Below are 17,319 nucleotides of genomic sequence, written 5' to 3'. Positions count from 1 at the left end.
AGGGGATTTAGTTCTCCGAGGAGCTCTGCTGTCTACAGCTAGCACATGCTAATTCAGCTGATGCAGCAGAAGCTTGGGGAGAAATTTCAGTCTGTTAGGGCACTGCAGGTTTTTTGCATCGAGCAAGTCAAGCCCTCTCCAAACGCTAAACCTGTGCCTGCATAAATCACATGTCTCCCATTGAAATCCAGACCCTCCAGACAAAGAGGGTCCATCCGTCTCTGGGGTGTGCTGCTGAAAAGAAGCAACCAAGAAGTATCTACAACATCTGATTGTTTTTGCGTTGCCTCTAACAACCCTTATTTCCAAGCTTGCGATGGCAGCCTGGTCCTCCTTGAGCCGTGGCTTGAGTGGAGTTATTCATGCCATCTTCATCTGCCTTGGCCGGCAGCCCTGCGTGGGGAGCGGACGGGCGCAGCCAGAGCCTCGCTTGGCACTTGAGGCTGTTGAGGGCTGGTGCAGAGAGGGTGCCAGCACTGCTGACTGGAGCTAGCCCATGAAAAGCCATGTTAACCACGTTGCTGCTGTCAGGGACCTCGTAGAGGTGTCCCCAGCAGCTGTGCTGGCTCAGCAGGGCTGACAGCCAAGCAAGCCTGGAGCTGTCCTTAACACCTTACCTGCTGCTCACTTCAGGTTCAGCTCTTCTGGTGGAAAGTCAGAAGGATGCAGCAGGGCAGGAAGGTGACCCAGGGGGATGAGCCTCCAGCCAAAACTGAGCCAGGGCCCTCTGAATTGCTCTGTGGAGTGGTGAAGAGACAAAATGCCTCCCACACATCAAGGGAAGTTGACTGCTGCAAAAAAACCCGAATGCAAATCTCTGACTGGGCAGAATCTCCCCAGACACATCCTTTTGTAAAGCACTCTCATTGTACCATTAAAAATAGATCGGTGCGTTCTCCGCTTGCTTGCTGAATGCTGATGCCTGTTAATTCTGTGTCATCCTCGCAATCCCTTCTGCTTTGAGCTCGGCTGCCTCTTTGTCTGGCACCTGAGCAAGGTTCATTCAGCAGTACCTGCTGCAAAGATAAGAGTGAGCTCTGTTGGAGTCCAGCAGGACAGGTGGGAAGGTGAGGGTAACTAAACTGGTCTTAGCTGGGGGTCAGCTAGCCCAAAAGGGGCAAGGTTTGGTGTGATTACCCCAGCTTTCACTTGCAGGGTCAGAAGCAGGGCTTCTGTGTGAGAATGAGACCTGCTGGCGTGGAGATGAGTTGGAGGATGCTTAAGCTCTGGGTGGATATCATGATATATCTCTGGGGTTTTTTTTTGAAACTGGGGTTAAAGTACACATATGTCATGTTTAACATCTGCCTGGAGTTGGTGAGGGCAATATTGCCGCCTGTTTCCTCAAGCAAATGAGTCCATGTAGTTTGCCACTCACAATAGCAGTGATAGAATGGATTCAGAGAGAAGACCCATGTTACAAAGTGCTGCAATACCCAGCTCTCAGTCAGGAGGCCAGGCTGCAGGATTTCATATATGAGGAGCTGTGGCATCTGACCAGCAAGCCTTGGCTTGACAGGGTGGTAAGGATGGAGGAAGACATGCAAACCACTTTGCTTGACCCCTGTGTCACCTCAGATTAAGAACAAAACCAGCTGGTAATGAATCATGGCCCCCAAGGGAAAAGGAGAAGAGTGGGGCAGGAGCATCAGCTTGGGCTTTCCCTGTCTTGTGTGTTTTTTCTAGATAAAGGTAATCCTCCGAAACTCGGAGCTGGTGCCTCCTCGTTGGGGCTGTGGTAGGAAGTAGAACCTGATCTGACACGTGCTAATTCATCCCAAACCCGTGAGCAATTTGGCTATTGTGTGCATATAGGAAGTTCGGCAGGTCTTGAACCGAGTCAGAAAAGTCTTGTAAAATGTGTTTGCTGCCCTGGGGAATGTCCCATCCCATGGAATATCAGCATAGCCCCTTGCCATCTGCATTAAATTCTGGAGCTCTTAGGGAGATTCAGTTTTGTGGGAATAGGGTAGCATAACTGTGGACATTGGCTTCTGCTGGCTGGAAACCTGTGCTGGGATCTGCACCTCAGTTTGCTCTGGTACTCATCAGAAACTGCAGACAACCTGGCTGAAGGCAACAACATCATTATTCTTCATTGAGTCGGGGGTTCTATTTGTCATTTGAATATGGGGGCCTAATGACACTGCACTGGGCAGTAGCCACTGTCATTAGTCACTGCACTGTGCAGTGACTGCCCCTGTGTGTGCTGAGTGCTCACTTTGGCCTCACCTGCAACTGTCCCCGGCACTCTGCTGAGATGGACAAGTTCCTGTCACTGGGGATTGTGCTTAAGAAGTGAAATGCTATATTTATCTGCAGCTTTGAAGAACCGCAGCTTAATCCTGTGCTTTCTTTCACTTGGTGTGTAGGTGTTGTGGGAAAATAGGACCCAGGTCCTGGAGACCCTTTCTCCAGGAGACTGCAAATGCACCCAGCAGGTATTTATGGTGTTTGTTTTCCTAGGATGAGAGAGCCAGACCAGCCCTGCAGAAGTATCTGACTGCATACCTTTCTGGGCTGCCTGTCTGCTCTTGTTGTAAAAAGGCAAAGAAGCACCTTGTGCCCAGGATAAACCTGCTGGGCTCGTGGGGTCATGCAGCAAATGGTGGGGATACCAGGCAGTGGGCAACAAGGGCTCTTGAAGATCAACAGGACTAGGTTTCCCTTCTCCAGCATGACATGTCCTCTGTGATGTGTGCCAAGCTGCTCAAAGCAGAAGGTGCTTTTAGCTCTGGGGTGAGAGTGCGGCCAGCTCTTGGCTTGGCAGGGTGAGAATGGAAATGGGATAGCTTTGGTATTAGAAAACTGCATGCTTGGGAGCAATATCCTCGACATGGGCAAAGGCAGTGATTAAATGGCTGGCTGGTCATGGATAACCTTTGGTCTTGGCTTTTGTAGGCTTTAAAATGAAAGCTTGTGTTTATACTAAAGGGGAAAACCATATAAATCATGTTAAAAGGACAAGTCTAAGAGGAAGAGATACTGCCTTTGTCTTCTAGACTCCAGCTAAATTCCTTTCCCTGCTGTCCCCATTGGCTTTTCCTGACTGGATCTCCAGATTGACCACCATGACTGCAGTCAGAAATTTTTCTGGGAGTGGCCAGTTTATAAATCGTTAACTGCACTTTTTTGGTGGAAACAGGCTAGGAGGCAATTGCATTTGCAGTCATAACCCATCCAAAGCTGCTGGCACAGTATCAGGTGTTGGGAGAGGATGAGGGTCCCCTTTGCTTGGCTTAACTGCAACCAAGAGAGCCAGTCTGCCTTGTGGGGTGAGGGTGCATGGGAAAGACTCTCTTGTAGCTGGGTACAACTTGTCCCCTTTCCTTTTGTCCCTGAGCTGTCCCATGCCACCAGCCACGTACCCAAGGCTGAGCACCCCCATGCCAGTGCTGCCACGTGGCTCCACGCCACGTCCCTTGTCCGGTGTGAATGCGCCATCTGGCACTTTGCTGAAGGACATCCTGGCCCTTCAGCCACGTCCTCTGGTGGAAAACACCTTCTGGATCACAGGATGCAGGTGCAGAGGGCAATGGGAGATGTGGGGAGGCAAGTGGGTGCTGTTTGGTTGCGTGCAGCTCCTTGCAGGGCTCTCTGGCATGCTGCTTCCAGCCTACATTAATTGAAAGGAGGCTGCGGCATAGAAAGGAGGAGAAAAAAAAAATTAAAGAAATCATGAGATCAGCAAGCTTGAAACCCTGGCAAAAGTGCAGTGGCTGCCTCCGGGTGATGTCCTGTGGGAAAAAGGGAATGCTGCCCTTTCCCTCCTTCCTGAAGTGCTCCATCTGTGGAGGGGCATGCGCAGGAGCTCTTGTCCTAGGAGGAATGTGCCTGGGGTGTGCAGGGAGCCAAGATGAGGTTGTAAGATCAGTGTGGATGAGGCTGTGGGGGAGTCCTCTGTCTGCCATGTGGGTGTCAGGGGTTAGAACAGGGCAGTGGATCTCAGCTTGGCTTAACTGACACCCGGAAAGTCGTTGCCATCTCCCCTACATCTTCATACTGCTGGGGCTTGGGAGATGTCATTCCTCCCCATCTTTGAGATTCACTAGGGAAAGGTGGACAAGTAGATTTTATGTCTGAGTTTGTGGATGTGGTTAGTGGTGTTTCCCAGCCTCCTTTTAAGGAGCAAAGGAAAAAAAAGAAACCACTCCATTTTTCCATCATCAAGCAGAGAAATCTTTTGTGCTGCCTCTTAAAGGGACCTCGAGTAACTGCTGAGAAATCATCATCAGTTACATCACCTCCAAAACGGCTGCTGCAGGCACCTGACAGCTTTGTCCCACTGTTACTCTGGGGAATCATTATGCTCCAAATTCCTCGTCCTTGGAGAAAGCCTGCACGGCTCGCTGGGAGGGAGGAGCCGCTGCGCAGTTTATGATGCCGTGAGTGGCAGAACGGGATCAGGAAGATGGGCTGAGGTTTCCAGCAGATGGGAGCACAGAGCAGGGGACACATCCTGGAGTTTCCTAACCTCATCCCATTGGTGAAGCTGGGTTCGTCAACCCGTGCAGGACCTGAGCATCTTTCTGGGAATGAGCTGAAGGCACTGCAGCAGCATTGCCTCGGGCAGGAGAGCTGCCGTTGCCTGGCAGCTGCGGGTTTCCAGGGAAACCAGAGGTGCTAACTTGTTAATGAGCCCCGCATCCCTGATTGCTGCTGCAAAATAATAATAATTAGTAATGGTCCTATGATTTAGGAATCCCTCAAACAGCATGAGCCAGCCATGGGGAGTTTGCTAAGTGCTGAAGCACTTGAAAGAAATGAGGGGATGAGGAAGGAAAAAGGGCGTGGGGCTTGGAAAAACTGCTGCGTTTTGCATCTTAGGAAGTGTCTGGGGACCTGGGGTCTGGTGGGCTTCTGCCAGCATCCCAGCAGTAAGCCTGGGGCTGGTGGCAGGGCTGACCTGGATGGATGGAGGAGCCCTGGCCAGGCAACATTTCAGTGTGGGGCTCACAAGGCACAGATATTTCCCCCAGCCCCCAGGGCTGCAAGGGGGAAAGCCAAATCACTTAGGCTAGTGCCACTGAGTCCCTGGTGGAGACAGCAGTTCTTCAGGAATGGCTGGGGACAAATAAACAAATGTTTCTCTGTGGTGCTCTTATCCCTCGGTAAACTCAAGGTGGAGATGCCACCAGAAGAGTGTGCTCCGGGGATGAGCATCACAGGGAGCGTGCTGTAGCTCCAGTCTCACTGGTGTGACAAAAATGTGTTCCTGCAGCAAGGCTGGTCTGCCTGTGGCAGTGGGGGAGCAGCCCCTCGACGGGGCTGCCTATGGGACGGTAGAGCTCTCCAGGACACAACACTAGCTTGGTGCAAGGACTGGACATGCTGGTTAGTGAGGTTTGGAGTTGCTGTAGAAACCTGCTGTCCTTCCAGCTGATGTCTCCAGTAAAAGAGAAACCAGATCTGCGCCCTTCTCATATCACATCTCTCAGCTGGGGGCCTTGTGCAAGACGAGCAATTGAGGGAGCTGGCTTCCATCTGGGTGATCTGCGTTGGGCCAGCACAGGCATGAGTTCCTGTGGTCTCTCATGCCACATGGATAGACTCAGGTTGAGGTGCGTTCTGGGTTTTCTTGCTCTCTTGCCTGGCCTGCCCAGAGGAAGGTCACAGCCAGGCTGAGCACTTGCCCTTAGCCTGGCTTGCTGTGTGCATCCCTGCCATGCTTGTGACTCCTGTGGCCAGCTCCCCTCACCTACACACGTTCATGGCGGTGACACCGGGGACAGAGTCCCACTGAGTGGGCAGTTGCCCAGCCCTGTGCTAGTCTCTGACCATCTCTCCATCCCTTGGCTGCAGTGTGGCCTCTCCTGCTGGCTGTCCCCATTCAGCTAAGCCATGTGCCCATCTCCTCATTACAGGCACTCCAGGGAGAGGTGGGATTAAAGGATTATGATAATGTTCTTCAGGAACACTCAAGAAGATTAAGATGGCTTTAATAAACTGGTAAGAGAGGAACACAGCTATGTTTCTGAAACCCTAATTTAGGTTCCAGGTTAACCTTTTCCCCTGGTCTCTTCTCACCATGGTGAGAAGATCTCTTACTTTAGCAGTGCTCCATGGCTAAGCCTCTTCCTTCAGTTTTCCTTCTGACCCATCTGAGCAGAAGCAGAAAGACATCCTCCCTCCTTCTCTGGTCTTCCCAGCTACGGGACATTACAGCTTGTTCTTCTCTGAGACCATCTCACACACAGCCTGCGAGGTACTGTGAAGGTCTCATAGCCTCTGCTGGTACCTGGGGATTAACTCACCACCCCTCAGTCTGGCTTCAAAATGTCCTGTGGTTGCTGTCAGAGAAGTTGCTTGTCTGCCTTTGACCTGGCAGAACATACACAGAGAAGTCCCTGTGTCTTGGTTCTAATGCCAAGGTTACAGCTCCCCGTGGCCACACTGGGCTGGCCAACTCCATCCCCTGTAAAGGAAAGAGGGGTAGGACGGACTTACCTTGCCCTGCCTTCCCCCACATCTTTTGGGTGGACCTGGGAGTGGGACCTGTTTGATGTGTCACATGTGTCTACAGAGGTTTATCTGGTGTTCTGCAGCAGGGGGGTTATTAGCTGACCTGGGAAACCTTGTCTGTCTTCTCCAATCTCCTCCACCCAAGGTTCCGGTCATCTGCCGAACTTTATGAAAGCCTCTTGTGCCTGGGTTTCTCTTAGAGTGACAAGGTGATCAGGATCTGTTACCTTTCCTAGACCCCTCTGTGTCTGAGACCCCCAAAGTTTACCCCTTATCCGCTATCTGGAGATTGGATACCATGTTGTATCCGGAGGAACTGTGCAGTGCTGGATCACTCTTTCCTCCCGCTCCACTCATCCCTCTGCCACAGTATTATCGTAGGGTTTTTTGTCTGTCAGCTCTTTCTACTCCCTTTTTATTTCTTGGATGTAATTGGAAGAGCCAAGAAGCATTCACAGCCTGGTGTCCTGATGGGGAAGGGAGGCAGAAAGTGGTTTGGGGAGTGGGGTGTGAAAGGAAGACGAAGGGGAAAAGCTGGCTAATTTGCATCCTTTCTGAGTGCCCTGGCTCTATAGCCAAGGGACAGCAGGGGGGCTTCTGGCAAGGCGGTAGCAACGTAATGAGGTGTGTCATATCCCAGCAGGAGCCAGCCTCGCTCCCCCTCAGACCCCCTAATTAGAACTGTTTCAATTTTTAAGCCCCCCTGAGGAGAGCTGGGGGGAGCGGGGTTCCTGCAGCGGGGGGACCGCCCGACACCCGCCGAGGGGGCTGCTGTAATTGGAGTTGCTGTGAGGAGCCGCGGAGCGCTCCGTGGGGCCGGGCACAGCGATGCCAGAGTGCCACGGGGCTGCCAAAATGCTTGGTGCCAGGAGGGGCCGTCGCTATCGCAGCTTTTGGAGGATTTTTCCCTCCTGTAATTTGTATTAACACATTGGCAGAGGCAGCAGGGGTGTCATACAAGGGCAGAAATGTACTGCACATCCTAATGCAGCCTCCTATTGGGAGCTTGGATCCTGAGGCTGAAGCCTGGGACATCTACTCCTGCTTTGGGAGGCAGGTCTGGTAGCCCAGGGAAGTTTGGGCTGTTAGTGCTGGAGTCACGGGCCAGAGCAAATGCTGTAAGCCCGATCCTCACATTCTGTGGCTTTCCATTCTTCCCCTACAAGCTGGCAGTGCCCTCCAGATTTGGTGGCTGGTAACTGAGGTCCCTCTCGTGTCACCCAGTAGCGTTTCTGACTCATCTTTTTTGTATCTTGAGCTACCAGGTGCCTCCAGGTGAGAGCTTATGGGCACTGCTGGCTTACTCGGATCAGGGTGACTCGTAAGCCTCCTCTAGTCCGTGGACCAAATCCTGATCCTGCAGAAGTCAATGAAAATCTTTACGCTGGCCTTTTCAGGCACGTTATTCATAGTCCTCCTAATTCAGATGCATTAAAGCTTCCATGAAGCAGCTTGTGGGTTCTCTCTAAAACACCGTCTGGCAGGAACAAGAGGAGCCTGGTAGTAGCCGGGGCTTATTTTCTGAATGACTTCAGTGGCATTAAAACCTAATGCCATTAAAACATGCTTGCAGTGACGTGTTCCATTAAAACTTAAGAGGGCACCCTGAGCTGAATGCTCCCTGGCCTGCCTAGTGCTCTTTCAGCATGGGCTGGACATGGAGGAATCTTATTCTTCACCTCAGAGAGCACCAGGCTCGACCCCCTCAGCTCTTAAGATGGAAACACGGGGTATTTGTATACCGGGTACTCCTGTATATGAACCCCCTTTCTAAGTCTGTGCAAGTTAGATGCTGAAAAGCAGAAGGCTCTCCAGGGCCATCTCAGTCCAAGTACAGCTTCCCAGCACCTCTGCCTTGATGCTTGGCCTGTTTCTTGAAGACAGGAGTAAAGGTCAGCTTGACTTCTTGTCTTCCAAGAGAGGTCATCTTCTCTCGACTTGCCAGGAGGCAAGCTGGCAAAGATACCCGTGAGCAGGCTCTGATAAACAGGCAGGTGAAATCCAGTGTGAAGTGATGAACATGAATGAGCAAACCTGATTTGGTGGTGTGTCTGATGGGCCCTGAACTAGCTTTTACCATGCAGCAGCAGAACCTTAGAGCTGAGCTAAGCTGCTTCTGTGAAACCATTAGCTCTGGGCTTGGCAGAGGTCAGAAAAAGCACATTGAGTGCGAGGAACTGTTGGGCTGGGAACAGGGAAAGGAGGTGATATCTTGCCCCATGCAGGTCCCTGGTGTGCCTGCCTCTCAAACATGGCACATTGGGTCTGGCCAGCACAGCAAAAGGTGTCTTTGTAACTGGCGGCTATGTAGATGCTTTGACCTGAAAAGCTCTTTAAATATAGGTCTAAGTGTGGTAAAGACTGTGGAGAAGATTAGAGAACAGGCATATGTGGTCTTTTCTGGTGCACATAGTACGGGTCACCCAGAGGAGCCATCAGTAGCAGATTTGGAGCAAACCAGGGGAAGGACTTCTTCAGTGTAACTGGCAAGCCATTCTACTCCCTGCCACTGGCCACTGTGCCTGTCAAATTAAAAGCTGACATGGCTTCAAAAAAGCAATTAGACAAATTCACGGAAGAAAGTTCCACTAAGGGCTATTAAATACAAGGAGAAAACGTCTGGCTTGGCCAGCTCTGGAGCCGCACATGCTGGCAGGCTGGGAGAACGCACCTCAAAAGTGTGGCTTGTTGCACTCTTCTGAAGGTTCTTCTGAAGACATCCAGGTGTCATCCTGTCCAGCTGATGGGTTGTTGTCTCCTTTCTTCTCTTTCCAGGTTCAGCACAATGAGTTGGCATTCTGGGTGTTAGCAGCCTGAGGAGAATAGGACGGGTGCTGCCCTGCTCACCCCTCACCCCTCGCTCATTCCCCTTGGGGAGACGGGTGCTGGCGTCCCTGTCCTGCCCTTCCACCCCTTGCTCCCCACTCGCCATAGAGGGGACTGGCCCGTTATGGCTGGGGACAGGCTCCCACGCAAGGTGATGGACCCCAAGAAGCTGGCCAGCCTCCTGAGGAACGGAGCGGAGGGCACCCTGGTCATCGACAGCCGCTCCTTTGTGGAGTACAACTCCTGGCATGTCCTCAGCTCCGTCAACATCTGCTGCTCCAAGCTCGTCAAGAGAAGACTCCAGCAGGACAAGGTCTCCATCACGGAGCTCATCCAGCCTGCCTCCAAGATGAAGGTAAGGGATCTGACCCTTACCTTTCCTGGTGGGTGCTCACACCCTCTTCTCTTGTGGGATGCAGACTGGCCTAAGGGATAGGAATACATGCATCCTTCCCCTCTATCCCTTAACCCCAGTATCTGACAGCATCTCTTTGGCACCCTTTGGAGAGACAGAGTGTGAGCTCATTTGGCCACAGGGCTGTCCTCGGGGACCTGTTCTTTGCCCCCACTCCACTGATGTGGCTCCCTGCTGCAGCAGCCCTCCCCAAGCAAGTCTAACAGGTATATCAGCCTTAGGACTTGTCTTACTCCAGCAAACAACCCACCAAAGCCTTCCTGGAGCTGTAAGCTTAATCCCCTGCTAAAAACTCTTCCCCTCCCCTCTGTCATCTCTAACTCCATTCAGGGACATGTAATCCTCCTCCCCTGTGACGCCAGAAGCTCTTATCCGGTGTCATGGCATATTATCTCTCCCAGGCTCCTCTCTCTATCGCTCCTGGTTAAATAATAGAGGTGGCTCTGAGCCACGGAGCTGGGCTGGAGCCCCGGCCGGAGCAGTGCCGGCTGGCCCTGCGGAGCTGTGGGCTGGGTCCTGCCGTCCACGGAGGTGCTGCCGGACGGCTGCGCCGGAGGATCCCGCAGTGGCCGCGGGACGAGCCCGAGGATGGTTCACCATCCGAAGGGTGGTTTGCCATCACAGCCTGCCCTCCTGCCGGTTCGCTCCCACCGTTCCCCCACTCCCGCCTTGTAATTTTATGGCAAAGCGAGGGTAATTCAGGCGATTAATCAAATGCTGGGCCCAGCTGGAGCCATCTGCGTCGTGTCCCCCCCCCCCCCCCCCGCCACCCCGAGAAGCCACCGCTGTCCGCATTGGCTGCCGGTGACATCACCCCGCGGGATCAAGGGGACTGGCAGTGCGGGGGGGCCGGCCTCGCGCCAATCTGCTTCGGTGATGCTCTGGGCTGGGCGATTTGGAGGGGATTGCAGAGACTGATTCCTGAACGGCTTTAGCTGCTCTTAAACCCCCTGGAGAATAAAGCAGAATAATCAGTTTTTCGCAAGCTCCGAGGAGAGCGGAGCGGCCGCCCTCCTCCCGGCGAGGGTCACCTCTGCAGTGGCCGCTGTCACGTGGAGCGGCAGCAGCAGCAGAACAAGCGATGCGCAAGGGGGAGGAAGAAGAGGAGGATGATAGGGAAGGGGGAAGCATGGAAGAGTTAACATCAGCTGATGCCATCCGCCTGCAAACCTGCAGCTCGCCAGCTGCAACGGAGCAGTGGGCTCCCAAAGGGGCCGGCTGGTCCTTCCTGACATTCCCTGCTCTGTCCCCGTAGAACGAGCATAGAAGGATCATTTTCTCCCGGCTCCTGGATCATTGCATAATGGTCCACGTACTGGCTGGGGATGTGGTTATAACCAGGGATGCTAGGAGAAGAGAACAGAGGCGTTGCCATCGTCTTTAATTCCTTTTTCCTTTTCTTTTTGATATGGCTGAAATCCCTCCTGGCACATCCATGGGCAGGAGGCTGCATGTCCCCACTGCCGCTGCTCTGCACAGCCCCTGCCATGCCCACCGCTTGCTGGCTCCCCCAACACATGCAGCCCAGGAATTAATTAAGCTTTAGGACACCCTTGGGATGTTAAGCCACTTGTCCTAGATAGCTGGGCTGGGGGGATCATTGCCATATTCTCATCTGGCATAAAGCAGGGGTGGTGGCTGTGGCTCAGGGTGTCCAGGCCTTTCTGTGCGTGCACTTGTGTGTTTGTATTTTGGGGTGATGAACTCTCTTATCACCCTTTCTCCCTCTCCCTGCCTCGCGTTTCAGTCACTCGTGTCATGATTGTATTTTGGGGCTCCCAGAAATTAATATGATCTGCTGCCTCGGGGTGTACAGATCCTCAGAAGGGGATGCTGAAATCTGCTTTAGACCTCTGATACCCTGTGTAATTTCCCTGCCTCCTCTGCCTCCTCTGGTCAACACCCCCCAGCCCTGCTCTGCCCCTGGCTCCCCGCACTGGGGCTGGGGGGCGGGGGGCACGGCTGGCGTGGGGAGCAGATGGCAGGAAGGGTGACATCAGTAGCGCGATTGTCCGGCCCCATTATTCCTCCTGACGGGCCTCCCGCCCTCCTCCTGTTTCCTGGTCCCGGCCGGCCGGGGCTGCCGAGACAAAGGCGGCTGGCAGCGACGAGGGGCTGTCCGGGCAGCCAAAGGGCAGCCCCGAGCCCTCGCCTCCTCCCACTCCTCCTCGCCTCCAGCAAAGAGAGCTGAACCTGCTCATCCCACCCCGGCGATTCTAAGGGTGGTGTTCGCCTTTTGGGGAAGGAGACGGGGGCTGATACAGGGCAAAGCGTTTGGGCAAACCCCACCTGGCCGCCAACTCCGCTCCTCCTGCTTGCGTGCTGGCGGGGGGAGTGGGTGAATTTGTATCATTTTCTTTTCCCAGTGCTTACTCTCCTCTTTTCCACGTTGCTGATAAGGAAGGGTACCATTAATAATGCTTCTGTGGGCTGCAGTTTGGAGTGATGCTGTGGGATTAACAGCAGCTCCTGGCTTTTTTTGGTGCAAGGAGAGTAAAGGACCATTTGGGAGGAAAGAAGAAATGGAGACATGTAAAATCCCTTTCTTTTTTCCAATGAATTATGCCTATGATCCTACAATTGCGGCAGCTATAGCTGGCATAGACACTGCTCCCCAAGCCCTGATGTGGACCGTCTTCCCATGGTGCCCAATCTGGGAAAAACTGCAGCAACAATTCCACTTGCAGTCATTTCCCTCCACACAAAAATGGTACCAACATAACTGCTCTGGCTGGTTTTGAACCCTTCTCCCAGTGCTGACAATAATAAATTCTCACAATAAAAAATTCCGATAACAACTGGAATAATTCATCTCCTCAGTGCAGTTTGGAGAGCAGAGGTTGTGGGAAATTCCTGCTTGGGTTTTTCACTAGCATTTCTTTAGGGAAGTGTTGAAAATTTTACTTCTTCGAGATCCCTCTGGAAAGTCCACCTCTCAACCACTTCTCGTTTCCTGAAATGGAGCAATCTCCAGAGCAACTGTAGCCATGCTTTGAGGCAAGACAAGGGTCTCTTCAGGCGCTGGGAATATTTATTTATTTGCATTAGGAGCTTGGCTCTGCAAGCAGCTGTTTTGCTTGAGGGAAAGCCGGGGCTTATTTTTGAGCCATGTGCCTGGCTGCTCTTTATGTTGATGGAAGCCCTGTTATTTCAGTGGGGTGATTCACTGTGTTTTGAAACAATACGTGACTGAGATGTCAGTAGTAATTGGGATAATAATAATAGCTCTCTCTTATCTTAGCCTGGATCACCTGTAGAGCATCATTATCCCTGCTTGGCAGCTGGAGAGAGATGGAGCTGGGACCTAGGCTGTGTTGAACCACGCAGTGCTGGGGGCTAATGTCCTTATGGGAGTTACTTCCAGCCAGAGCTGGGGACAGTGATGGGGAGCACAAGGCTTGGCACAAAGGCAATGAATGAATGGTCTCAGCTGGGGTTTGGTTGGAGCTGTTGGCCAGGTGGTCCTTGCTCCAGGCTGGTCATACCCCTCCGGCCAAGATTTTAGCAGGGAGGAGGTTTGTTCTTGGGGAGTTGCTCTGGGGCACCTCCAGCACTGGAGTGGGCCAGCAGCTTTTCGAAGGCATGCATGGGTTTGCAAGCCCCACTCAACATCTCCTTGAAGGCAAAAGACTTGCTGCATCTTGGCCTTGCTGTCTCATGCTAGATGGATGTGGGGACCCTGTCTGGAGAGTGATGCCTAGGGTTACTTCAGCAGTCTTGGGGTAACAGCAACCCCCGTGGAAGTGTTGCTTCTCAGAAGGATACCTCTGTTGTCAGCTCTGTCCCTGTCCTATGCCAGAAGCAGGAATCTAGTATGGAGCATCTCTTCAGCTTTACCCTCCTCCTCTGCCCCAGTTAGCTTTTAGCCTTCCTGTGTTTAAGGCCAGAGATGGGGCATTTCAGGAGGGTATGAGATTAATGGGAGACCCATGTGCTTGATTAAACATCTCTGTCTTATTTCCCTTTGTGGTGAGGAGCTGGGATGCCAGTGCAGGCTCCTTGTGTGCTCCATGAGGGCTCCTCAGGACCCTCCTGCAGCTATCCTCACCCCAGCAAGCTGGGTATTTATTTTTTGCAGCCAGGCCATGAGAGGCCAGCACTTGTTTGGCATTTACATTGAGTGAAACCTTCTAACTTTAATAAGATGTAAACCGTGTTGCACATCTCTGCCGTCGCTCAGCAACCCTGCAGTAATGGCCCAAACAAAGCCTTCCCGTGCGGAGGGAACACTAAATCCTATTCTGGGATAACTCTGCTCAGCCAGAGCCAGTATCTCTCCTGCAACCTCCTCAGCCTGGACTGTGCAGATGGGATGAGCCCCTGCCCCACTGCAGAGTGGTCCCTGCCTCATTGTGCTTTTGGGGGAGATGTTTTTGCTGGCATGGGGCTTCAGGGTGAGAACTGTGTCTTTGGGATGTGCTAGGGAGCCTTGAAGGGCTAGGCAGCTGCTGAGGACTGGTAGATTCCCGGTTCTGAACTGGCTTGTCAGCCACCGTGTTTCCCTCCAGCTGTGCTTGGATGACCTCCCACAGAAGTCCTGCTTCAGGATTGGCTGAGGAAAAGATGCTGGGGTAGATCCTCATCTGGCTTATCCCAGGTGGCTTCAGTCATTTTTCAGTGTCTTATTTTAGAATTCCCATGTCCTTTTCTCTTCCCTCTTGTCCTGCCCTTTCATCCCTCCTGTCATCCTGCTGAGCTGTAGGGGTGCCAGCTGGGTCCTTTGAGCCCCCCCTTCCTCGTGCAGAGCTGCGCGTGGTGCCCCGACGGGGATTTCTGTTGGTGCGGGGCTGTCCTTCCGCTGCAGCGCAGAGATGTGATGAGCTCAGCTGAATCAGTGCTCCCTGCAGTTTTATTTGGATGGTGCTCACGTTGCTGAGTAGGGAAGCACCTGCAGCAGGGTGTGAAAGCAGCATTAATAGCGACAGCAGCCCTGAGAGAATCTGCTCTGGTGGTGAGATAGGGCTTGGCAGTGAGACAGCAAAACGAGGCGGGTGTCCATGAGTGGTACCTTGTTCAAGTGGTCTCCAAAAGACATTTTGGAGAGGGCTTGGTAGGGGGTGGCCAATGGGCAGCTCCAGCACTAGCTGGAGAAGAGAGCAGCTTGCACACATTCCCCCCTTCCCTGCTTGCTGCTGCCTCCCCCTCCTCCCATGATGTGATGGATGTGCCTTACCCCGCCGGCTGGGAGGGCAGGCACTCTCAGGGCAGGCATATGCCACACACCCAGCTCTTCAGCAGGTGAGCTGAGCTGTGCCTCTGTGCGCATTTTTATCTTCTTTTAAAAGGTGCATGGACCTTCAGGTAGGTGTGGGAATGTCTGGCTGTGCTTTGAGTGCCCTCATTGCAATCCAGTCGTCATCTGGACACTGGGGCTGGACTCCTGCCTGCAGACATTTGCCTGCCTGCAGATTATCCCACCATCTCACCTGCCCCGGAGGCTCTGGGGGTGGGCAGCTGGGTGCTGTTTGGGGTATGTAAAATCATGTGAGAGCAGCCCAGGAGCTCCTTTCCCTCTCCCCGGTTTATCCCTGCAGTGTGCAGGCCCCAGCACACATTACAAAAGGAAGAAAGAGCATCACCTTGAACATCCACCAAGCAAAAGAAGAGACTTCCCCTCTCCTTCAGCCCTTAGGGGTGATCTGCAGGTTTAGGGTGAGGCATAGTGCCTATAGAGGTGTTACTGTGTTAGGTATGGTGTCTCCAGGCTGAGCCCTGAAGAGCTCCAGCCACAGCACAAGGGCTGTGCTGGGAGCACCCCTGCCTGCAGAACCACTCCCAAATCCCTGTGTCCCTGTCTCTGTGATACCAGCCAGGCTGAGGAGGAGTATCTGAGTGCAAAAGTTGTCTGGGGAGGAGGTGGTGAAAGAAGTCATGGCAATTTCTGGGATGCAGTTAAGTAACAGCAAGCTGAGGGTGGGCAATAGGGAGGAGTGACCCTACTTTGGGTAGGATGCTCAAAAGTACTCATAGTCAGTGGGGCTGCTCCAGTGGGCACCTCTACTGACACATTTGCTTGTAGCCATGGAGCAGAGTCCCAGCCTGGCTGGACCCTCCATTTGGTGGTCAAAACCAGCTTGTGGAAATGGTGTGGAGCTGGAATTTCCTGCTTGTGTGACCACTAAATTCAGCTTTGCTTCCCATGGTGGTGTGGACAGCAGCATCCTCAGTGCTCAGCCCATTTCTCTGATGCCCGTTTTTTGCCGCTCCCCTGCAGGTGGAGGCGGAGGACCACCAGGACGTGGTGGTCTACGACCAGAGCACGAGGGACGTGACCGGCTTGGCTGCTGACAGCTTCCTCTCCATCCTTCTGGGCAAGTTGGACAGCTGTTTCCACAGCGTCTCCATCCTCACAGGTAGGAGCCCTGGGTTACCACTTCATCTGACGCTCATGCCTTTAGCCTGGACGGAGCTGTGGCCATCCCTGTCCATGTGCACCTTGTTTCCTGGCTGCCAGTGGCTGTGGTGGAGGAGGGCAGCCCTGCATGCAGGCTGAGGAGGCTCAGCCCACGCTGGCATCACTGGGTCATCCCCGTGCCTTCGTTCCTTGCACTGTCCGTCTCCCTGCCGCTGCACCCACCAGCCAGGGTGAATGAAAGAGGGGGGTACAGGGGGGTTGTGGTGGCATGGATCTAGCCATCCAAAAGCTGCCCTTTGTTCTCCCATCCCTGCCTTGCTTCATCCCTGGTGAATGTGCCAAGGACCAGACCTGGTTCAGTCACTCTGCTCCCTCTTGCTGCTGTTAAAGGGAGGGCAGGAGAAGAAATCCACGGATGTACTGGAAAGAAGAAGGATGGCAGAGGCAGAGGGTCATCACTGAGTGAGTCAGGGTCTGCTGGAGATGATGCTCTCCGGGCACAAATGTGCAGGCAGAAGGAGGCACGTGCTGCCCTAATTACAGCCCTTCTGCAGTGAGCCAGGCAGCTGATGAATGGAAAGCTCCGACCCAGCAGAGAGGAGAAGAGAGGCAGCGAACTGCCTAAGGGAGAGCTGAAGCTGCCTTTGCTTTCCCTTGGCTGGGACAGCCGGGCATCTGCCCTGATGGCTGTCTGCCTCTGAGCTTTCTGCCCATGGAGGAGTGGGCAGGCACTGCCCCATGCAGCCCCTCAGCCCCGCTGAGCTCAGCCACGCTCCTGAACAGTGCTGAAAGCACAGAGATGGGAATCACCTCTGACCCTCAAGCCTGTCCTCATCCTGTGGCAGCTGGATACTGTTTTGGGGCTGAGGCGGAGGGTACCAACCTCTGTGCCCTGGGGCACCAGAGGGGTGGAGGGAACTGCCACACCCGCAGAGTGATGCTCCCTGGGAAGGGGTAATTGTGAGGGGGAAGGTAGCACGGGCAAGTGGCATTCAGGGAGCCGTGCCCTGCCCCTGCAAGGCAGGGGTAAGTGCTGTTGAATTAGAGCAGCTGCATTGTGATGGGGAGAGCAGAGAGAAACAGTGGGATTAAAGCCCCCCCACTTCAAGCAACAAAATCAAGCAGGGACTACATGAAATCACATTAAAACTAATTATTGTGGCCTGGGTTGCTGAGGGCAGTTCTGGAGGATGCCTCCCTGAGCTTGCTGTGGCAGCCCCTGGCCTGCCTCAGTAGCTGTGCTTGCAGTTCCAAGGTCACC

At 53.5% G+C, this 17,319-nt stretch overlaps 1 protein-coding gene across 5 annotated transcripts in view; it reads left to right on the top strand.

Moving 5' to 3' along the window:
- Positions 1-17,319, top strand: part of DUSP8 (dual specificity phosphatase 8) — a 46,414-nt gene that overhangs the window by 5,035 nt on the left and 24,060 nt on the right. For all 5 annotated transcript variants that reach the window (XM_032111241.1, XM_032111242.1, XM_032111244.1 and 2 more), the window contains exons 2-3: positions 9,238-9,643; positions 15,918-16,056. In XM_032111241.1, the coding sequence (XP_031967132.1) occupies positions 9,413-9,643; positions 15,918-16,056 (370 nt within the window). In that variant the 5' untranslated portion in view covers positions 9,238-9,412. The remainder of the gene's footprint in view (positions 1-9,237; positions 9,644-15,917; positions 16,057-17,319) is intronic.

Source organism: Corvus moneduloides, chromosome 6 (assembly GCF_009650955.1).
Source record: "Corvus moneduloides isolate bCorMon1 chromosome 6, bCorMon1.pri, whole genome shotgun sequence".
In the NCBI taxonomy this organism is placed as follows: domain Eukaryota; kingdom Metazoa; phylum Chordata; class Aves; order Passeriformes; family Corvidae; genus Corvus; species Corvus moneduloides.
This window is presented reverse-complemented; position numbering and strand designations above follow the sequence as displayed.